General features: G+C 43.9%; 1 protein-coding gene across 1 annotated transcript in view; it reads left to right on the top strand.

The window, feature by feature from the left end:
- LOC116500796 (neuronal acetylcholine receptor subunit alpha-7-like) overlaps positions 1-21956 on the top strand; it is a 59536-nt gene that overhangs the window by 14117 nt on the left and 23463 nt on the right. Inside the window, exons 2-5 of the mRNA XM_032206047.1 lie at positions 2650-2789; positions 16744-16788; positions 17944-18053; positions 20950-21029. Coding sequence (XP_032061938.1) covers positions 2650-2789; positions 16744-16788; positions 17944-18053; positions 20950-21029 — 375 coding nt within the window. The remainder of the gene's footprint in view (positions 1-2649; positions 2790-16743; positions 16789-17943; positions 18054-20949; positions 21030-21956) is intronic.

The raw sequence follows: 21956 nt of genomic DNA, 5'->3' as shown, positions 1-21956 counted from the left end.
GTATTTGAAAATTACAATTTAAAGAAAAAGCCTATGAAAACACAACCCTGACTTCTCAGCCTACTCAGTTTCTTCTCCAAAATACAGCAGAGAGACAGTGGTTTGATTAGATGTACCAGGTCTTTGTGATACCGATAGCTGCCAAGGCTACATGCCAGGAGAACCCAGAAGCTCTGCTGCTTCTGAATCTGTGTAATTTTGTAAACACAACCAGGCAGCACACAAACGTGGCTACTCTTGTTGACTCAGCAGGCTAAGTATAGATCAGCGAAGGTTATGTTAACAACTTTGGATACAAGAGGTTGCAAAGCAATAGGACCCCATTGCAGAGGGGAGAATTGAAGACAGGGTGGAAAACCAGGTACAAAAAGTGCACTGGTGGGTTAATTGAGCTGATGGTGCAAAGACATTTTCATGGAGCGCACTGCAAAGGGTTGTGCTGAGATTTCTCCAATCCAGGCCTCCCTCAGTGAGCTGTTTTAATGCACCATGACAGTGACGGTACCGGGGCACTCCTGCAGCCCAGCCAACTTCCCAAGCCTGGTGAAGGGCACTTCTCTGCTGCAAAAAGCTGAGGTAGACAGTTTAAAAGGGATGTTAAAGGCAAAAATTACATAATGCCTCTCAGAATGAGGGCAATAGTGCTGGCAGTCATTCCTTCCCTAAAGCACAGGGACAGGAGAGGGGAGCAGGGGGAGTGTGTTAGGTGAGTCAAAGGACAGCAGATTTGCTCAAAACACAGAGCCTCTTTGCATAGGATGATGTCTTGTGGTTTTCACTGGTTTCCTTCCCATGGAAGAATCTTAAAAGGTAATTGGAGCCTGCTGAGGCACTGGAAATTAATATATTAGGAGGACCTTAATCACTGCCTTGCAAGGAAGCTTGCTTAAGCTGCTGAAGTGAGAAACTGGCCAGAGCTTGTCAATGCAGATGGTAATGCACAGTGTCCAGTGTGTCAGCAAGGGCTACTGGAGCAGCCCTACAGCATCTGCTTCCCTGGGCCCCCATGAACATGCTATGTATTATTCAAGAGAAGAGAGGGTCCACGAAGATGATGCATCAGTGTAACTCACCAAAATAAACAAAAACACTCTTTCTCCTTGTTCACGAGACACTGCCATACTGGTAAGCCACAAAACTCCCCTCAGTATCAGGAAAATGGGAACAAATCTGAATTAAACATATTTTTTAACTGAGCAACATCATCAGCTTTAAAAGGCATGGCTGCTGTGTTGGAGATACCTGTTCCAGGCTTGCAGGGCTTGCTGAGCACAGCAAAATGTTGGGGAAAGAAGAATTAGTTGTTAGAGTTTGCCTGGACTGTCAAAAAGGTGTTCATCACAGCCACTGTGAGAGGATTCCTGGTCTCAGTGTGAAGACCTCTGCTCAAGAGTTGAAAAGAGTCACAGTGTATTAAAAATGCCTCAGCCCCAAGTGTGTAGATTCACTGCCAGAGGTTGCATTTCTACAGTGTAAGGGATGTACAGTCGAGCAGACAGGACTGGTTTGGCCTGAGAGAACCTGCAGCCCATGGCCCACACTCTGTTTGATGATCTCTGAGTTGAGCTCAGGCTGCCACCAGGCAGAGCACCAAAACCTGCATGGTCCTATGGGACCCAAGCTCCTGGAAAGCAAACCCCAGTGAGCTGCTGGTGTTCCCACAGGAAGAAACTGGAGCAATCACTGCTACATGGCCTCATCCATGCTTGCTATGGCCTGAAAACACTGCAACACCAGGTACATGACCATGCTCCTTGCCCATCACAAAAGCAGGGTGACAGGACACAGAAGAATGGTGCAATTTAAGCACAGACTGAAATCCCACTAGTCTCTCACAGGCTTTTTTTTGTCTGCATGACAGCGGCTGTGTTGAGACCATTCCCACAGGAAACCCAGTTAAGCATCTAACAGCATGAGCTCAATACCACTGTTACACATACCTGCCGCACATGCTGGCCTCCAAACCACTGCCTCATTTGGTGCCAGCAAAGTGTGCTGCCATCTGAAGGAAAAATGTCAACCCAAAGCCTGTAGAGGCTTCCACACAAAACCAAAGAGGGTATTTAGAAGGCTTTTTCCTGCTTCCTGAGCACACTCAGAGAAGGGCTGATACATCAGCCCTGAGTTACAAGCATACCTGTTATACATGCTGAGTAAACATGCTGTTTGTCCAGGTAATACCAGCACTGGCACACAGCAGCCCATCTCTATAAAATAAGCACAAGGAAATGAAAGTGCTCTCACTGCCTTCCAGAAAGCTGTCAGGCAGTTCTGGAGTCCTGATCATCATCAGGAGGGGGCCGAGCAGTGGGGGACTTTTACTCTGAGTCCAAAAGGATGTTTGGTAGTTTTTGAGTGTTAGTAACCAGTTAAAGTGTTAATAGTTTTTGTTGTTGTTGTTGTTGTAGTTGTTGTTGTTTGTTTGTTTTCTGTTTTCTTTTTATTTTCTTTTTATTTAGGAGCTCACCAGTCACCTATGTAGAAAAACCGTGTCTGTCACACCTACGCACAGAGTTTGGGGGAAGTTAGTTTTTGGAAAACAGCTTTCAAATTACCAACATATTAAGAGGGATTTTTCAGCTAAATAGCCAAGCGATGGGGACAATGGGACCAGCCTCAGTGACAGCTGCCTTCTTTCTTTTCCCCTAGTCTCTCTGCAGGGTGAAAGCCAGAGGCGCTTGTACAGAGAGCTGCTGAGAAACTACAATCGTCTTGAGCGACCGGTCATGAACGACTCCCAGCCCCTTGTAGTCGAGCTTCAGCTTTCTTTGCTGCAGATAATTGACGTGGTAAGTCACTGGCTGCTCCGTTCTCCATGGCACCCGTCCAGCATAACTAATCTTATCTCTCATGTAGGTACTACACCTTTCCTCTTAATCAGGCTATCAGAGATGAAAGCGTACTGTCTTTGGCTCAGCACCCTCAAAAAATTGTTGGAGTACATGCTTTTACACTTTAAAAGAGTGAATATCATCCTAGAATCACAGTCATCTCTGATACAACATGAGCTGCAAGACTATGCAGTTTTTCTATTTGTTTTAGAGAGAGAAAATAATTCTGTTTTAAACAGAAAAAATAATTAAATAGTTCAGAAGCCATGTGTCACTACAAATTATTAATGACATCTTCTTCTCAGCACCATGCAGGATGCAATAACTGAAGACAATGTGAAGCATTAGGAGCTAGCATCACTGCATTTACACTTTTTCTTTAGACATTATAATGGTGTCGACCTCTTCTCCAACCACATCTTTAGCAGACAGTTGAAAGAGCCTGTCTTGCAACTAGGTTAGGAATACATAAAAATAATAAAATACATAAAAACTTGGAGGCATAGCCCTCTAATTGTCTTTACCAATCTCTCTGAAACATACTTTTCCAGAACTGGAGATTTGAGCCATGGAAAAATTTTAATATAATAATCTAAACCCGAATCTCTTTTTCACCCCAACGATGATTCTCTACAGTAAGCCATGCTGTATGGGGAGAATTTCCTTCATGTGCATGGAAAAACAAAACAAAACAAAACAAAAAACAGACAACAAAGAATTTTTGACCACCATCACTTAGGCCAGTGCAACAAACAGCTGAATACATCAGTGCTTCTCCCTTCATCCTGCCATTTCCATAAGCAGTAGTATGGGCTGGTTTCCCACATGCGGTCATTGTTGTGGAGAGAATGAGGAGGAGAGGGAGAAACTTGCAAATATTGGTGCAATTGCAGAGCAATTTGACAGAGGTCTCAAATATTTAAAATTCTTACAGTACCCATAATTTTTATGGAAATGCATGGTGCACCACGTGCCCCTTCTGAAGGGACAAGCGAGCCCCTGGAGGCCTAGCCCCCCAGCACAGTGCAGCACCAGCGGCAGGACCAGCCAGTTGTGGTTCCCCCGGGGCAGGCAGCAGCCACTCAGGCAGGATAAGCAGCTTTCTCCTTTGACACATTAGTGACTGCACTGAGCTGGAAGAGAGAGGAGATCAGTACCCTTAGCTGAAGTCACTCGTTCACAGCAGGGGCTCACAGTCCTCTTCATGAACGAAAGAGCAGAGAAATCCTCCAGCTACTTTCAAGTAAATTTCAGCGAGCAATTCCAGGTTTAGCAGAGGAATCTTAGCTCCAAAGATCTTGCTTCAAACCTTCCTTTTCCGCTGGTATTTCATGCAGTAATTTGAAGGTTGAGGGTAGAAGAGAGGACTTTTTAGCCTTCCGGCTGTGACTGTACATTTTCAAAGTCACTCAGTCAGGAGGAGGGAAGAGTTACATAAAACCTTTTTTTCAGCTGGGTTTCACATTTGCATGTGAAATATATCCTTTCAGCAGACCTTTCTTTAAGTGCTCTGTCTACCTTATGTGTATGTCCATTGCAACACATTTAATTCCTCTTTCTTTTGGGTTTTCAGCAATAAGAAAGAGGTCATTTAAATGGTCATGCCTACATAGAATCACAGCTTTGCTTCCCTCTGCCTCAGCACACACTACAGATGCTAGAAGCTAAGCTCAGAGCATTATTGACTTATCCCGGGCTCATGGTATTGCAACCTTTGATTATGGTGTTTTTAAAAAAATATCTGTACTAACCTGAAATGTATATCTTACACAATGTAAAATAGGTGCCTGTCTCCTCCAGGGAAGAACAGAAAATCAAGTCTAAACTCAAAAAAAAAAAATAAAAAAATAAAAAAAATCTAAATTAATCTTCTGCAGCCAGGCTTCTAATAGCAGCATTGATGACAATTTGCTGCACAGAGAGGAAAGACAGCTCTGAGATCCCTATAGTTTGCCAAATAATAATGACTTAAAGTATCACCTCCTCTTCTCTCATCCATTCAAAGAAAACTTTATAGCATGACTTCCATAGACTGTATTTTCTGTAGCCACCAACTTTTGTTTGCCTTTATTTTGTTTATTTATTTTTTTTTTAGCACTCAAAGCCCAAAGCCAGCTGCCATACTCAAAGCCTTGAAGAACATGTTCTTTGTTTTTCACAGTTGTACAAATAGACAACAAATAGACCAGTAGACAAATGCATGATGTGAAGAACAGCTTATCATTAGCATTAGGATTTTTCCAAAATGGTCTTAATTCACATCTACAGCCGAGCCAGACCTCTCACACCCAGGAAACAAAGGAGTAGGAAGGGGACCTGTTTAGCATCAGGACTTAGTTTAGATTGCCATGTCCTAAACATGTGAGGACAACATCTTGGGGTCACTTTTTTCCTGGGGCCTGTCCCCCACCCTTCCCTGGAGGAAGTGGGCACTTCCCTGGCACAGCCAGTGGGGATTTGGGTGCTGAACTTCCCCAGGAGCACAGGGAGCACTGACACACCCTGACAGCTCAACAAGCATACAGCATAGCCAAGAGTACCTGTAGTGAGATTCCTCTTTTTAATTTGCCTGAAAGCCCAGCTTGTTAGTCAGGCTAGACAAATTAAAAAATAAGGCATTTTTCACAGCAAGGAAGTGCAGGCATTTTCCCTTTGGCTCACTGTGATGGTAGCCTGCTAAGTAGAAAATATTTGTCATCATGAATGGTGATTTTGATTGCTCCTGCTGGCATCTGCAGGAGACCTTATCTGAGGGGGTCTACATCCTTTATGATGAAGAAATGGTGAGACATTTTTAAAAAATACAGTATTTTTTTAAGCTTTCCTTCTGTTAGTGATGCTATTTATCGTTATCTTTGGGTCAGTGCATCAATGCCACTGCAACAATAGACACTGCTTTTGGTGCAAGAAAAGCTTGTTTGATTAGCTTTCTAGGCCACGTTTCTCCAAACTGCAAGTTTAGATGTTGTGGTGGTTTTACTCAGGTGGGCAGCCGAGCTCCACCACAACCGCTCTCTCACTCCCCCTCTCCTCAAAGAGGAAGGGGGAGAAAAATACAACACAGAGAACTCGAGGTTTGAGATAAGAAAGGTTTAATTAAAGGGAAAGGGAATGGGAGGAAAAAAAACAGAGACAAAAGAAGCAATCAGTCCGCGCGGAAGCACAGAGAGGGGAAAAATTATTCTCTACTTCCCATCAGCGGGCGGTGTTCGGCCACGTCCTGGGAAGCAGGGCCCCAAACGCGTAGTGGTTGTTCAGGAGGAACAGCCCCCTCCCCCATGAGAGCCCCCCCTTTTATTGCTGAGTGTGACATCAGGTGTTATGGAATATCCCTTTGGTTGGTTTAGGTCAGCTGCCCCAGCAATGTCCCCTCCCCATCACTTGCCCACCCCCAGCCTGCTGGCTCTTGGGGGCTTGGAAGGAGTCCTGATGCTGTGCCAGCACCACGCAGCAATAGACACAACACTGGAGTGATATCAGTGCTGTTCCAGCCACGAGTGCAGAGTACAGCACTGTGTAGGCTGCTGTAGGGAAAAGGTGACTCCAGCTCAGACAGACCCAACACAACTTCCACCCCTTATTCCATAACATTTGTGTCACAATCAGGTACAGTTTAGTATATAGATGTTCTCATCACCATTGTTTTCTGTCCATTGAAGCATTTTTATGTCTGTACTTCTCTTTATTCTATAGGTCTTTTCCCAAAATGCTCATAAAAACTGTTGATGGTTTCGCCTTCATCTGTCAAAGTGGTCACTCAGGGCAGGCGAAGTTGGTTTTCTTGACACCAGCACCAGCTTAGCTCACATCAGTGTTGCACTTGCCCGGTGCAACAAAGAGAAAAAGAAACCAGCCAGACAAATAATAGAAGTGTATCATGACTAAAACTGCAGCAATTCTCACAGATTTAATAAAAAAAAATATTTAAAGAGCCACATTCTACGAAGAGTGCTGCAAGGTGGCACAAAGCTGCAGAGGTAATAAATGACTCAAAAGTCCTTTCTAAAAGCAAACACAGCTCTGAGGTTTCCAGTAAGTGCATTGTTTCCTTTCAGAGGCTACACAATGCCAAGCACACTCATTAGCCTCATGCAAGAAAGGGGGAGGGCCTGTCCATCACTCTGACATTGTCGTCTTCTGCAGAGCCACCCTGAAGGTCTGGTTGTTGATCCAGAAAACCATGCCAGGAGTAGCAAGGTTGCCCAAGTTTGTAGCACCACACTCTTGTTAGTGCTTCAGTGGCAACAGCCCCCCTGTTTCAGAGGAAATGCAATAAGAAAAATTATAAGAAAAAGGGATGGCAAACCCCCAATAGGAAGGCATAAAAATATTAAAACAAAACCAATCTTGCCACCCAAGAGCAACTTGGCACTTCTGGAAGTGAAAAAATCCATCATTTTGCTGTAGCTATAAACCCCAAACAAATATTATATATGGAAAATTTACTGTACGCTGTTTTGATTTGATTGAACAGCGTGTAGAGTGATTGTCCATTCCACAGATTGCAGGATCATCCCAAACCGGATCATATGCTTGCAAACAGTCCCACTTAAACCGCAGATTTAGGTGCTTCTCGAAGCTCTGGATTGGTGTGCAAAGTAGCAAGACAAGGTCACAGACAAGTTTAATGGAGCAATAAAGAGCCAATATGCAGTTTGTCTCTTGAAAACTGGAACTGTGCATATTGTGCTTTTCCGGGCAGGGAAATTATGGTGAAAATATGCGCATGCTTTCCCTGAGTACTCAGATGCAGTTATTACTGCTATAAGCAGTGTGCTAGCTTGGCAACACAGAAGTTTTAACTTTATCTACCAGAAACTCATCAGAATTCCAGATTCAAGCTTTAGTTCATGTCATTTTTCCTCTAAATCGGATTGCAGCCCCGAAAAGTGTTTTTTTTTTTTTTTTTTTTTTTTTTTTTTTGTTTGTTTGTTTGTTTGTTTGTTTGTTTTTTAAGGAAGTGTTTGGTGAGATAACAATTTTTCCTTGCAGGCAGCTTTTATAGTAGGGATATCCTCATCTGCCAGCTCAGTTCCTGGGTGATCTGCTCCTCAGTTAGCAGGGCCCTTGAATTCAGCCAACAAGAGCTGGTATAGAAAAAGCATTTTGCTGGCTCTTACTCCATTTGCCTAAAAATTGCCGAAGCACAAGGTTGCCTGTAAGTAGACTGTGCCACAAGGTGAAGGTAAAGGGCAGGAGGAAGGTGATGTAGGCCAGCTGTGTGGCACCTGCCATCTGATGCAGACTTCCTAGTGTCAGTGTACTTGCAAAATCTCTGTCAGATCTAAACATCTTTAGCAGTCATCCCCTTGTTTTCAAGTGCTTCATAAGCTGTAAACTCAGATGATTTATGAAACAAGCTCTGCTTTCTAATCTGAAAATTTCCTTCCAGAAAATATTAACATGGTGAAGGTACTACTTTCCCCTTTTGCAAAGCTGGCTAAGGACAAGAGGTGCTGGTGGTGGTGCTGGTGGTGGTGCTGGTCCTGCCAGAGGTGCTGAGGAGGGTGGCAGCCAGGCACACTGGTTTTGCAAGTGAACCAAACAATCAGAAAATTCAAATATTGTCTTTCTAGCTCTAATTCTCCTCTCCATTCCTAAATTGACTTTACAGTGGCTAAGTCGTCCCCTCCCACCCTACATCCTGACACTGCCACGTGTCCAAATATCTGCACAGCAAACCTGGGTCAATTCACAAATGATTCAAGGAAATAAATATAAATACGTCAAACACATAAGCACCCATTCACATATTATTCCCAATATAGCATCAGTATTCACTGATTAAACTATTCATAGATTAAACCGTAATCCTGATAGTACATCCTGTACAAATCTTTTCAGAGTAGATAACTTAAAAAGTGTAAGCTTGACCACTCAAGACTGAAACACAGAGCATATAAAAGAAAGAGATACCATAAGGAAATATTTATTAAGCAGACATTCTGTATTTTATTTATTCACAAAACATTGACAAAAGGTAGGAAGAAAAACTCTTTCAGCCCTTCAGTTCTTCTGCATTTATATATCCTTTTTTGTTTTTGTTACTGTTCCCTATTCAAGCCTTTGCATTTATAGATGTAGAGCTTAGGGATATGGTTTAGTGGGGACTGTTAGTGTTAGGTCAGAGGTTGGACTCGATGATCTTGAGGTCTCTTCCAACCTAGAAATTCTGTGATTCTGTGATTATTTATCAGCAGGCTTCCAACATAGTCGTTGTGAGCTACATCTGCTCTGTTTCTCCTTCTACAGCCCTACTTTCCAAAACCCCATCTCCTTCCTGAAAGGTTTTTCTCCACCAGAAACTGTATTCTCATCTTGCAACAGCAAATTCATGGAGACCAGTGCAGTGAGACTGATTCAGAACTGTGTAACTGAGAAGCAAATCAGACTGGACATCATTATAAAAGCTGAAAATCAGTAATTAGTGATCATGAAAAGTATTCATTAAAATTCCAAGCAGAAAATTATGGAACGGTTGATAGACCAATAGATTCATTAAAGTTAAATCCCAACAACTCTCTCCTGGTCATAAAGCTCACTTACTGTGACCAATTTTGAACTCTGGGAAGAAAAATTAAATAAATTGGCCTCTTCATTAGTGTGGTTGAAGCTTCAACAGTGGGAATGCCAGGGCTAATTGAGTCATGAATTAGTAGTTTGGCTTCCTCTTAAGTGTCAGGCATTATCAAAATGTCAGTCTTACTAAGCCAATTAAACATGCAACACTTGAGTTTGCTAGCACAATGAAGTTGGGCATCATGGGAATTATGGCTTCCTGGCTGATACATCTTTGCCCACACACTTACATTAACCATTGTCATGAAGTCTTAATTACCCGCCTCTTAACCTAAAACCTAAAGCTTTTCTTCACTGGCTTCTGCCTGGCTCAGGGTAAGGAGTGGATGGGGTTCACCTAGTAAGCACCAATCCAACAGCTTGTTTGCTCTGTTATTTGGCATGGGTCTCCAAGCTGTGCTTGGTGGCTGTGGTTCTAACAAGAAATACACTGATTTTCCTTTTTTTTTAGTTCACAATAACTACCCAGTCTTCTGTCTATGTGGCAAAAAGGCCTGTACTATCCCATTTGAAGAAGGGGAATTTAGATTCTGAACCCATGGATAGTCCCTAATCTTGTGTAACTAATTTGAGGCACCTAGGATTTTTAAGAGTCCCTAGCACTTGTTACTTCAGCTAGACAAGGTACAAAGGAGCAAAAATTATTTAAGGTGAGATCTGCCCGATTATCACTCAAGAGCCTGGTAGCAGTGACAGGGAAAGAAACTTGTCCTTTGGAGAAGCACTCACCTGCTTGAAATGCATGACACTTTCCACATCCCCCTCCAGTAAAGGCAGTAGAGTCCCCACAAACCAGACTTCTGGCCATTGCCCAGGGGAAAATGTGGAAAATGGCATGAGACAGGAGTACTGCAAATGGTCATGTTTCTAAATCCACAAGCTGCAATAAAGCATTTAAACCAAAGCTGTCAGTGTGTCCTTGTCCATTTCTTAGTTTGTCAGTGTTTAGAAGATTTATATCTTAGTGCTGCTGTATTCTCTGAGTGTACCTCCTGAGAGTCACTTCAGTTCTTAAGTAAAATCCTCTTCCCCCATTTCCCATCCCTCACAAAAGACTCTAAGTGCTTGCTTGTGTTTCAGAACAGACTCATGTCCTGTCATGGTAGCGTGTAGATACAGGAGGAAATGCAGAGGCACCCTTGCAGGTGTCCTGGGAGTGAGACTTTGGTGAGTGCTTGGGGTTGGCCTGTTTGTGACCTTTCTCTGCCCCTCTCCCACTGCTTTTCCTGTGATTTCAAATGCTGAAAAAGGCAATGAATAATGAATGCGCTGGAATAACATTATTTTTTGTCGAGTCCTGTTTATCAGAACACCTGCCAACTGTGCACAAAACACACAGAGGGCTATTTCGGGATGAGGAACCCACCCTGGAGAATACACAAACCACCTACATGCTCCATGTGGATGGCTTGGTATTTCAGCGGAGGGCTGGCTGATTTTAGGCTGTGACATAACATCCTTTCCCTCAGGAACTGGGCAGGCATGTCAGTTCATCCAAGCAGTCATCAGAGAGCAGCCCTGTGCTGGAAAGCCATGTGAGGCCTGTTGTCCCAGCTCCTGGGGCTGCCCAGGGAAATGTATGTGAAGTGGCAGGACAAAGCAGGCACCCTCACTCCTCCCAGCACCCTGCCACAGTGTGGGGATGGGGTCCCTTGAATGTGCAGGTCTCTGCTGAAGGGATTGAGTCTAAATAGCCATCAAACCAGCTCTAGAGTCTCTAATGTGGCACTCTTTCCAGCAGTCCAAGTCTTCAGGCTCTGGTGAGTGGCTGCATTTTAGCAAAAATTTGAAGAGTTTAAGCAGTAATGCACCTACAGCCACAGTCTGTAGTTGAATGCCATGCACTATGAAAGGTGTGAGACTAAGTCTGCATCCCATGGATGTTAAAGAAAACACCTTTAACATAGGAGTAAAGGCCTGAGGTGGTAAAATGAGACAAGCAAGAGGGAGAGGATATTCATCTATGAGCTCTTAACTATATCTTGGCTTGACAAACTTTACCATGTCTCCATCCTGATGTGCACAGAAATGCTTAGCAGACATCAGTAGATGTTTGGTCCTCTTTGTTGTTCCAGTGTATATTGGTGTCCTTCGTCATCCCTTCCTCTTGACCCCAGGCCATCTCCCCAGTTCCCATTTCCTCCTGAAAGTGCCTTCTTGAAAGTACGGAGATGAAGTACTTAAACATCAGTTATCTTCTCAATTTTGACGTTTCTATGGCAACGTTCATTCCAACATTTTAAACGCTCTTTCAGAAGGCAAATTGTAGATGTACAAGTACTTATGGTTAACAAACACTGGAAAAAAGTATAAAGGCTGTCCAGCTATGCTTAATGACTGTTGCCAGGGCAACCCAGGCTTTCCCCAAGCCGTCTGGTTTTGTGGGGCTTCATTCATACAGTGCATTAAAGCTGTTTTACTTAATCATTGCAAGGTAGTGGGTAGAAGGGTGTTTCAGCAGTGGAAAGGACTGCCTGCTGCAGACATAGACGGAGCCTAAGAGCATTTGAAAGCCTTTCCATTTCCTTTTGATTCTCTTGAAAAATTCAGTGTGGAGAATGATGCCTCCGCTAACAAAGCTGAGTCTCAAGGTCAATGGTGTTCTCTCTTGGCCATACCCCTCCTACACATTCAGGCATGAAAGCAGCATAAAAAAAAAAAAGAAAAGAAATCAACCAAAGTAGCCCCATATGGCCTTTAGTCACTGCTGAGAGTTACCTGTGCAATTTAGGACTTTTTAGCTTTGTATCTTGTGATAAATCAATGGCAGAATTAACTCCCTCTGCAAAAGGACAAAGATTAATGAGGTCAGTCAGTCACCAGGTAGCAAATGCCTTGTTAGAGAGATGACACATCACCATAGGATGTGGCTACTAAACCAGGAAGACCTTTGCATTTGTTCTTCCATGACCCAGATAATTGCGTGGCATAGTTTGCCTGGCAAGGGAGAGTCTACTGATAGGCATTGGTGCAAAAGAAAGGCATATTGTGAGCTTTGAGTTGGCAGTGGGGAAAAATAAATAAATAAAAATAAAACTCACATATGTCCTAGCACATGCACTGGAGGAAACATCCATGGGTCAAAGGCTAAAGGAATAATCAGATGTCCAAGAGAGAGGATTAACTGGGGTGAGTCTGAAGATAGAAAGGGGAGAATGTGACCCAGATAAAGAAAGAAAGGATTTCGAGGGCAACTGTTGCACTGGCTACTGACCACAGAAATAGCTTTCCCAGCATTTTTAAATAACCAGAAGCAAACCGATTTGTTTGAGCTGAACATTTTCAGCCCAGGGGAACAGCCTGAGGAATGTTGAAAAAGCATCTCTGGGGGCTTGTCTTCTCCATTCTCACCTGGGATTTTGGCTAGGCTGCTTTGGTTGCTTTGCTGTAGGGAGAGCTGAGAGAGTGAAAAGCAGAGGGAAGGTCATCCCCAGGGCTGACAGTGCTAAGTGAGGAATAGACCTTGCAAATTGACCAAAAAAAAATAGAAGTGCTGGGTTATTCAAGTTTTCTCCTATCTTTCCAGAGCTCTGGAAAGGCCAGAAAACCAGACCACTCCAAAGGCTATTTAGTCCACTATTTCCTTACAGGTTACAAAGCTACACAGCCCAGTAAAACAACAAACTTTCAAAGATGGAAAGCTCCATAAACATCTCAGGCCTTAAAAGCCCCTTGCACAAACATGGTATGATAGACTCAGACTTCCAGACTTCTACCACCCTCACCTCCTGGGCAGCCTCAGGATGCACTCTTGGAAGGCCTGGCTCCTCAGGGTCCTTCTGAGGAGGGGTCTTCTGAGGGATGCCATCCAAAGGGACCTGAGGCTGGAGAAGTGGGCCCATGTGAACCTAATGAGGTTCAACAAGTCCAAGTGCAAGGTGCTGCACCCAGGTCAGGGCAATCCCAGACATGAGGACAGACTGGGAGAAGAATTCATTGAGAGCAGCCCTGCCGAGAAGGATTTGGGGGTGCTGGTGGATGAGAAGCTCAACCTGAGCCAGCAGTGTGTGTTTCCAGCCCAGAAGGTCAACTGAGGCCTGGGCTGCATCAACAGAGGGGTGGCCAGCAGGGGAGGAAGGGGATTGTGCCCCTCTGCTTCCCCAGAACAGCCTTTTATTTTTTCTTCCCAAACTCAGATCCTTGTTTAGGAAACTTTCTGTTCCATCCTGTGATAAGAAGGACCCGTCAGGTTGCATCTTTTGATCAGTGCTGAATACGGAAATAGCATTTGCTGTCTATAAAGCCTTTGAAAGCTCGGCAGCCTGGAGGCGAGGATGAGAATAGACAGACTCTGAATGGCCATGAAAAGAGCCTGAAGTGACATTTTTTCCCCCAAGGCTAAAAGAGTCATAAGCAGCCCAAAGCTCTGGTTAGACTTTGTGCTCTTTCTGACTGTGCTTATCAAAAAGCAAGGCAGGAAGACCATGCAGGGTGTGCTTATGTTCCAGGTGAATGTGTGACAACTCGAATAGAAAAGTCCAACCTTGACTGCAAAACAAAACTGAGGAGCAGAACAAACACAGTGAACACTGTGGCCTTGTGACAAGAAGTCAAATTGTACCCAAGGTAATGTGTTTAGTGCTACATGAAATATCCACATGCTGTGCGGTGGCTGATGAATTTTTTGAAGACAAAGCTGATTGCCAAGGTCATTAGCACCTGACTCTGAATAAGGACCTCATAAAGATATGATGGGTGAGCAGCTAAGCACAACAGGCAGTTCTGTGAAGTACAGAGGTCTGCCCTAGGTGATTTTCTTTGCAATCATGGAGTTTATTGAGAATAAACTTACTACATCAAGTTAAAGGAAGTTTGTTTGTAAATCAGAGTCAAGAGTTAAAGGCCCCTGAACAGAGACATCTCCACATGGAGTAAACTTACAGGCCTTCCAGATCCGTGCTACCCTTTACTGCATCCCACTCTGGCTTTAGGGTAGCCAACAGAAAGGGGAAGCTACCCTCCCCACTTTCGCCATGAGGTAAAATGTATGCTTGGAAAACCTTCGTTTTGCACAGGCTGGGGAAAGGAGCAGGCTAGCTGTTACAGCCCCTCTTTAGATCACTCTGTTCAGCTGTCTTCAGCAGTACACAGAAAGTCTTTGCACTGAGGATGTATGCAGCTTAGAAGTATAAAGCACTTATTGTTTGCCAAGCAGCACAAAACGTAGCCAAGATTTAATGAGTAACTCAGACAAGCATTATGCCCACCATGCCAGATGCCACCTGGGGAATCATGGCAGGCCAGACAGGCATCAGTCAGGTAGGGAAGGCCTGTGAGAACTCCTGGGACACTTCCTTGGTATTGTAGGGTTGCTGTTTTTCCAGATCTATTGGCACAAATAACTCTAATGACTCTATCAATTACCAGTATAGCAGGATCTAAAATCTCGTCTGATTTCTGTGTAGTACCTTCCAGCAGCATAAGTCATTTAGGCTGATCCCAAGGGGATGCAAGGTGAGAAAGACGAGGTGGTGTGATAGACAAATTTGCATAGAGGACTATGGCAAAGACCTGTGTCATGCTTTTCCTGGAGAAAGGTGCCTGGCAACAGAGAATATCTCTGCCACATTGCCAAAGCAATCATGAATCCTCCAGATCAATGATTTCCTCCTCTCTATAATGGGATGTTTCTGCAGCTCCAACAAGCCAAGTGGGAGAGGAGAGGGAAGCACGACACAAACAAGTTTTATGCTAGGGGTAAAGCAGTGCCAGTGATTCAGTATCTTCTGTGCCAGAGAGGCTTAGAGGAGGCTTCCTGAGGCAGCTCTTCCTCAGGCATTAGCCTGGGAGTCTGCAGTTGTGCAGTGGTTTCTGCATGGGACACAAAAGAGGTAAACTCAAGAGGCCTCATTGAAGAAACCATCCAGTAGTATGTAATTGCAGTGTCTCCCACCCCAAACACCAGAAAGGAACAGATGCTTCGTAGGGCATCCACACACACACAGACTCATTAATTGGTAGCTTGGGAGTCCAGAGCACTGGCACCACGTGACTGTCACCATGAGCCTGGGAAGTAACTTGATTAGGTGACAGCCAGGACCAACTGGCAAATTTCTACTCAGAAACTTGGTAGGACAACACATCATCTTGCATCTTGGTGAAGTTCTCTGTCTGTCTGCTCTTACTGCACACTCTCCATGAGTATTTGTTGCTTTGTTGGGCCCTGAGGTTTTATCACTGCAGTGCAGTCACAGGGTTTTCTGCAGAGTTTTACAGTGGCTTTGTCTGATGATAAAACATCTGTCTCTCCTTCAGAGATCTCCACATCTTCCTTGTAATGTCACTAATCACTCTGGTCTCTGCATGAGTTCTGTATCTGATGTTTCTCTTTGGCTATGGAAGAATAGGAAAGAACACAATCATAAAATCTGTTAAAGAAGAGTAATGTCTCCGGAGCCCAAATTGTACTTTATATTAACTTACCTGGAGTAAGGGTAGGCAAGTCAATGCATGATGGGGTGTGATGGTCTGGGAGAACACTGGTTGAAAGCATTCCCAGTTTGCTGTGGGCAAGTGAGTCACATTGTCCAGGCCATGGCTTTTCCTTCCAAGAGATCTGAGCTGAAGCAGAGAAGACAACTGCTGCTTTCTGGCATGCCTTTTGGCCAAGAGTGTGATTTTCTTGGAAAGTGGCTACATTGGTCAGACCTACCCTCAGGCACAACATCAAACCCAAGCCTAAGTATCCATCTCAGTTCAAGCTGGACAGGACTGTGCATACAGTGAGCCAGCACCATGGAGTACCCAGCCTTAGTTCCCTGTAAGTGCAGGGCACACATATGGTGGTATCTGAAGCTATGCAAAGCATGGGTGTGGATCTGGGGTTCTGCAGACTCGAAAAGAAGAGTGCTTCCAGTGCCATTTCCCTACTGTTTTGCAGTGGCAGCAGAGATGACATAAACCTGCTCCAATTATCACATACTTCATGGTATTAGAAATAACTTGTTTTGCCCAACTAGATGAAAGGAAAAGCTTGTGCATTTGGTAAGCTCTTCAATTGTCTCCAGCAAAATAACAGCTGTTGTCTATTATTTTCGCTTCTGATAGTGATTTGTTATGATAAATTCAGGAGGTCTGTAGTTTTAAAGGATAGAAAGAGCCAGTATTGTCTGAGCCATGCAAAGCAGCTGGGTGGCACTGTGCTGAACTCACAGTCTACGCCGTAGCATTTGTGTTTGCTTACTCCAAAAGCATGGGTTTTCAAAGAAACAGAAAAGGAACTCTTCCACCTGTAATTTATTTGTACTTTGAGGCTCATCCCTTTTTCTCTTCCCTTTTCCCTTATCTCTTATCCCTTATCCCTTTCCCTTTCCCTTGTCCCTTTTGTTTAAAGGATGAGAAGAACCAGGTGTTGATCACAAATGCTTGGCTACAGATGGTGAGTAACCCATGTCAATAAACAACCCGCCTCTTCCTAATACCAAACTGCTGTTGGATGCATTTTCTTACCTGGAAAGCAAGATCGCTGCCTTTTAACTTGTCTGCAGTGTGAAACTAGTGCATGTTCTGAGTCCTTTGATTTTTTTCCAATGTTCCTTTCAGCATTTGAAACAAAGCAAAGGAGATTGAGTTAATCCATTGGGCAGACCTGGTGGCTTCAGGAGGTGATACCAGCCTATACTGTTAGGCCACTGGGCATAGGGATCTTGCAATGGAGAGCCCAAAGGTAGACTCCCACCACAAGTGAAGGACTCTTCAAGGGGCTCAGGGCCCCTCCAAGGGCAGAGATGAGGACCTGTGGTGAAGTAAGTCACAGTAAGACCTGGGTGCCCTGCTCTCATGGCTTGTACAAAACCCCCCCAGCATGCACTCCTAAATGCAGAGAACCACGTGGAGCCCTGTGCTACACTGCTGTCAGCAGTGCCCAGGCTCATTGGTGGCACAGCTTCCTAGGAGCTTCCCTCCCAGTTTAAAAACCTCACCCATAAATGCTCCTCCTCCCTTTCCTGCAAACCTCTCCAGCTGAGCAGTGACCAGTGCTGGCCATGCAGGATAAGCAAAACTGATCTTCGCTTAGGGCTGTGGTGGAGGGAGCTTCCCACCATGTCTGCTGCTGGTGGCGTATGGTGAGAGATATGATCTATTCTTATGGAGCATAAACCGATCTCCTTAATGGTTTGTGCTCAGCAAAGATGCAGCTCTGCAGGGAAAAGCCTGTGGGAGACTTGAATGATTGAGCTAATTCTGCTTTGACTTAAGCAGCCGAACACTATGTCAAGTTAATGGGTGCAACTGAACAGGCTGCTTCTTCTGCAGCTACCTGCTGCTGTTTGCAGAAAGAATGGGTTTAGCTCTATTGGAAAAACTAAAGCAGACCAACTCATGGGACTACGGGACTGTCAGGGCACAGCCTACATGTATCCTGTCCTTTGCAGAGGGTGTCTTCAGCTATAGCACGCGTAACACCCTTTTAGCCATACTGTCAGACTACTGCTATTGCTATTGGCAACACCCATTCTGTTCCTTAAATATTCCAGGTACCTTAAAAGATTTTTGCTAGCTTGTATAACGTAATGTATGTATTTTCCAACAGTACTGGGTTGATATTTACTTGTCTTGGGATCAGTACGAATACCCAGGGGTGCAGAACTTACGATTTCCCGCTGACCAGATTTGGGTACCAGACATTCTTCTGTATAACAGGTAAGCAAGGTGCACAATATCCAGCGAGAGCCTAACACTAGAACACTAGGTGCTGGAAAACAGCATTGCTGCATTTATATTCCAGGGCTTTTGCCATCCAGGACTTTGTCTCCTACACTTGAAAAAAAAAAATAAAAAAAAAAAAAAAATTAAATGAGCACCAGCTAACATATTTAAATATTAAATCTTGCTATTGTTTTGCAGGTGTCTTATTTCCCTTATCCTAATGAATGTGCAGAGCAAACAATCCGTACTCTCCTTATAATTACCACACCTGTGCTAGAAAATTGCTGCTGCCACAGTCTTCCTGCCTGAACTGAACAATCTGTTTCTTTGCACATTACCCATCACCAACATTTTCTAAATTTCTTTTCATCATTCCTTGTCTCCTCTTAACACTCCAGATTATTTTTTTCTTTTCCGTGAGAGTCCAGTACTCTGGACAGTACTTCTGCCATTTTGGTTGCAGTGAAAGTGCTCTTGACACTTCTCTTTAATTCTTTCCAGGAGGGGGGAATTTGACACTGATTTGTCTTTTTTTTTTTTTTTTTTTGTCTTTTTTTTTTTTTTCTATCAGTTTTATGCATAATATTTTCTAATTATCTGGGATGAGTTTCATTCTGCTGGTTTCTACTGTCTACCAAGATCCATTTTTCATTCCAAGTCCCCGCAATATCTGAAGGAAGCTTGGAGTGACCTGGAAATTTTTAAAGTATAATTCTTTACTCTAGCTTTACTACTTTGCAGTCTCTTTACTCATTTTCTGTCACCAAAAATGAGTAATACAGTATGGTCCATATTACTCTAGTTTATTTATAAGAAAGGAATGGAAAATGCTTTCTGAAGTTCAGATATATCTTCTACCTCCTCTTATTCAGTAAGTCAGTAAGAAAATTAGATTGATTTGATCCAGTTGGCCCTTGACAAATCTGTGCCAGCTGTTTTCACCTCATTATCTTTGAAGTTAGACTGATGTGTCTGTAATTTCACCTTATTTAAAAAAAAAAAAAAAAAAAAAAAGTCAGAATTCTGTTTGATCTTCTCTAATTCACTGAGCCCTTCCCTGTTCTCCCCGAGCTCTCACAGATAATTGTTAATGCTTCAGAGGGCATTTCGGCCAGTCCCTTCAGTACTCGAGAGTAAATTTCATCAGCGCTGCCAACTGGAAAGTCTCTTATCTACACTTCTTTAACCTATTCCTCCCCTCTCCTGCCCTGGGCTCCTGTCACTGTGTGAGAATTAATTAGGGTGAGCCACAATTTGTGAAGAGTGAGGTGCAGAGGGTACAAGATACTGCATCTCCTTGTACCATGGCAAGCAGTGGGTCTATCCTGTCTGACTTTTCCAGTTTGACTTTTTCTTGTTTTCTTCTATTAATGAAAGCCTTTCTTGCTGCCTTTTATGTCATCACTCGTCCTGCACCTTAGTCTTTTCAATTTCATCCCCATTGGTTTGTTCTGTTTCATTAATCTTATCCTGAGGCATATGGTCTTGCTCCCACGTTTTCAATGCTCAGCCCTTGATTTCCAGGCCCTGATGCAGAGGATCCTGAAGCAGTGGACACTGTGATTTACTTTTTCCCATCAGAGTAGGCTGTCTGTGTGTCCTGTATGGAGTCTCCTTCTCCAGCATGTTTTGCCCGAGGACTCCTCAGACAGGAACAGAGAGCAGGTCATAAGAGGAACAGGGGACCTGAATTTTACTTGTTTGGTTGTAAGACAGGGTGTGTAAGACGGTGGAGGCCTGCAACAAAGACCTGCACATAGCTATGACAGGCAAGGGTCTGTAGCACCATTGTGAGGAACCTTCTTTATTAAACCTGGAGCAGGTCCCCATGCCTGCTCCCTTGAAGAATGCTTGCCCTTGCTTGGCACACCATTCCCTTTGTATTCTCAGAACCTCTGGAACCTTAAATAAATTTACTTTTCCTGGTCCCTTTTGCTTGGTTTCTGCTCTTACAGCCTCAATCACTAATGTCCTATGATTCCCAGATCTGAAACAGGTTCTCTCCAGTGTCGTCTTCCATTGTCTGAAGCAAACCTTTGACCCCCATGTATCCTAAGAGACTGCAGAACTGTAGCCTCAGGAAACCTTTGCTCTCATAACAAATATCTAGGTAAAAAATAACTTGATTTACACTGTGAGCTGCCTGATTCTGACAGCAGCCCCTGAAAAAAAACTCTTCCTACAGTCCAATCTTTGAAAACCACTCAGAAACTTCAAAAACTATGATACTTCTGCTCCTTTCTCTTCTGCCTTTGCCCTGAGACATCTGATGTTGAGACTGAAGAAGAGAAGGCTTTGGGAAGACCTCACTTCAGCTTTTCAATACTTGAAGGAGGTTTATTAAAAAAGATGGAAATCAAATTTTGCTTGGGTAGATAATGCTAGGACAAGGGGGAATGGTTTTATACTGAAAGAGGGGAGATCTGGATTCGATGTTAGGAGGAAATTCTTTAGGAGGGTGGTGAGGCACTGCCGCAGGCTGCCCAGAGAAGCTGTGGATGCCCCATCCCTGGAGGTGTTCAAGGCCAGGCTGGATGGGACTTTGGGCAACCTGGTCTGGTAGAAAGTGTCCCTGCCCATAGCAGGGGGTTTGGAATTAGATGGTTTTAAGGCCCCTTCCAACTCAAGTCATTCTATAATATGATTCCCAGACTCTCCAAGGACATTAAGAAAGTCACCAGCATGTCTGGGTGCAGGCCAATGGTGTCTGTCAGAAGACCAGCTACTACTGAAGGGTGTGCTCTTTGCTGAGGTGTAAGCCAGACCTTGATTCTGTGCATTGAACTCTCACAAAAGATTGTTTTTATTCTCTTGGAAGTTGCTTCATCTTAACTCAAAATCAGCCTACATTTTCTTTCTTTTCTTTTGTTTTCTTTATATCGTGTTATAGCGCGGATGAAAGATTTGATGCAACATTTCACACAAATGTGCTGGTGAACTACTCTGGATCCTGCCAATATATTCCTCCAGGTAGGATGCAGTGTGTTTGTTTGCTTTAAGTGAATGCGTAGCTTTGAATAACTACAAGCAGTTTTCCTTCATAAATGAATTCAAAGTGTTTAGAAGCAGTCTGCAGAAATTTTGCAATCTGTGTAATTTAATTATTAGACAGACCCACTGAAGTAATTTAGGTCCATCATTACTAACATATTTCCACTTCATAAATCAGTAAATCTCTCTTCTGAGCAGTTTGATCATTCAGAGGCCCAGCTGAGGTATTGCCCAAAGCAAGGTGATACGCACCACAGGTCACATTATCACAGAGGGAAGTTTCTCATGTAAACCAACTAGCTCTTTCCTGAGAGTGAGAAGAGCTGTGTACCAGAGGAGGCACCCACAAGCAGCAGTCCCTCTGCAGCCAAATCCACCTCATGAGGCTGAGCCTGCAGATCCAGGAGAAAAGATGAACTGAGTCCAGTGCTGGCCAGCCAGACCCAAAACACATCCTGCTTTCTGTCTGTATTCATGATTCAGTGCCCAGAGGGCCCAGCAGCCAGCACCTGCCAGAAAACACATGGGCTATCTCCACAGCCCCTCCATTTGGTGGGCAAGAAATGTCCAAACCTTGTGTCAAATCTGCTGGCATACTGATGCCAGGACATCCACAGGGACACCAGGAAACAAATTGGTCTTCCCTGGTGGCTGGTCCACAACAGATCCTTACCTCTGAGACTTCTTTAAAAACATACAAAACAAAACAAACAGGCAAATGGAGAAGAAAAAAAAAAAGTTTTTGTTTTGTTTTGTTTTTCCTGAGGCAGACCACGGGAACGGTTGCTCTCCAGGGAGAAACAGGTGACAGGAATAAAATCAGGATGCACCAGAGCAGAGCCTTCTTCATTCCTCTGGGGTCTGTACGAGTAGGTGATGGAAAAGGTGCCTGGGTGGGCAGATCTG

The sequence above is a fragment of the Aythya fuligula genome, chromosome Z (genome assembly GCF_009819795.1).
Source record: "Aythya fuligula isolate bAytFul2 chromosome Z, bAytFul2.pri, whole genome shotgun sequence".
In the NCBI taxonomy this organism is placed as follows: domain Eukaryota; kingdom Metazoa; phylum Chordata; class Aves; order Anseriformes; family Anatidae; genus Aythya; species Aythya fuligula.
The sequence above is the reverse complement of the archived record's forward strand: the minus strand, read 5'-3'. Positions and strand labels throughout refer to the sequence as shown.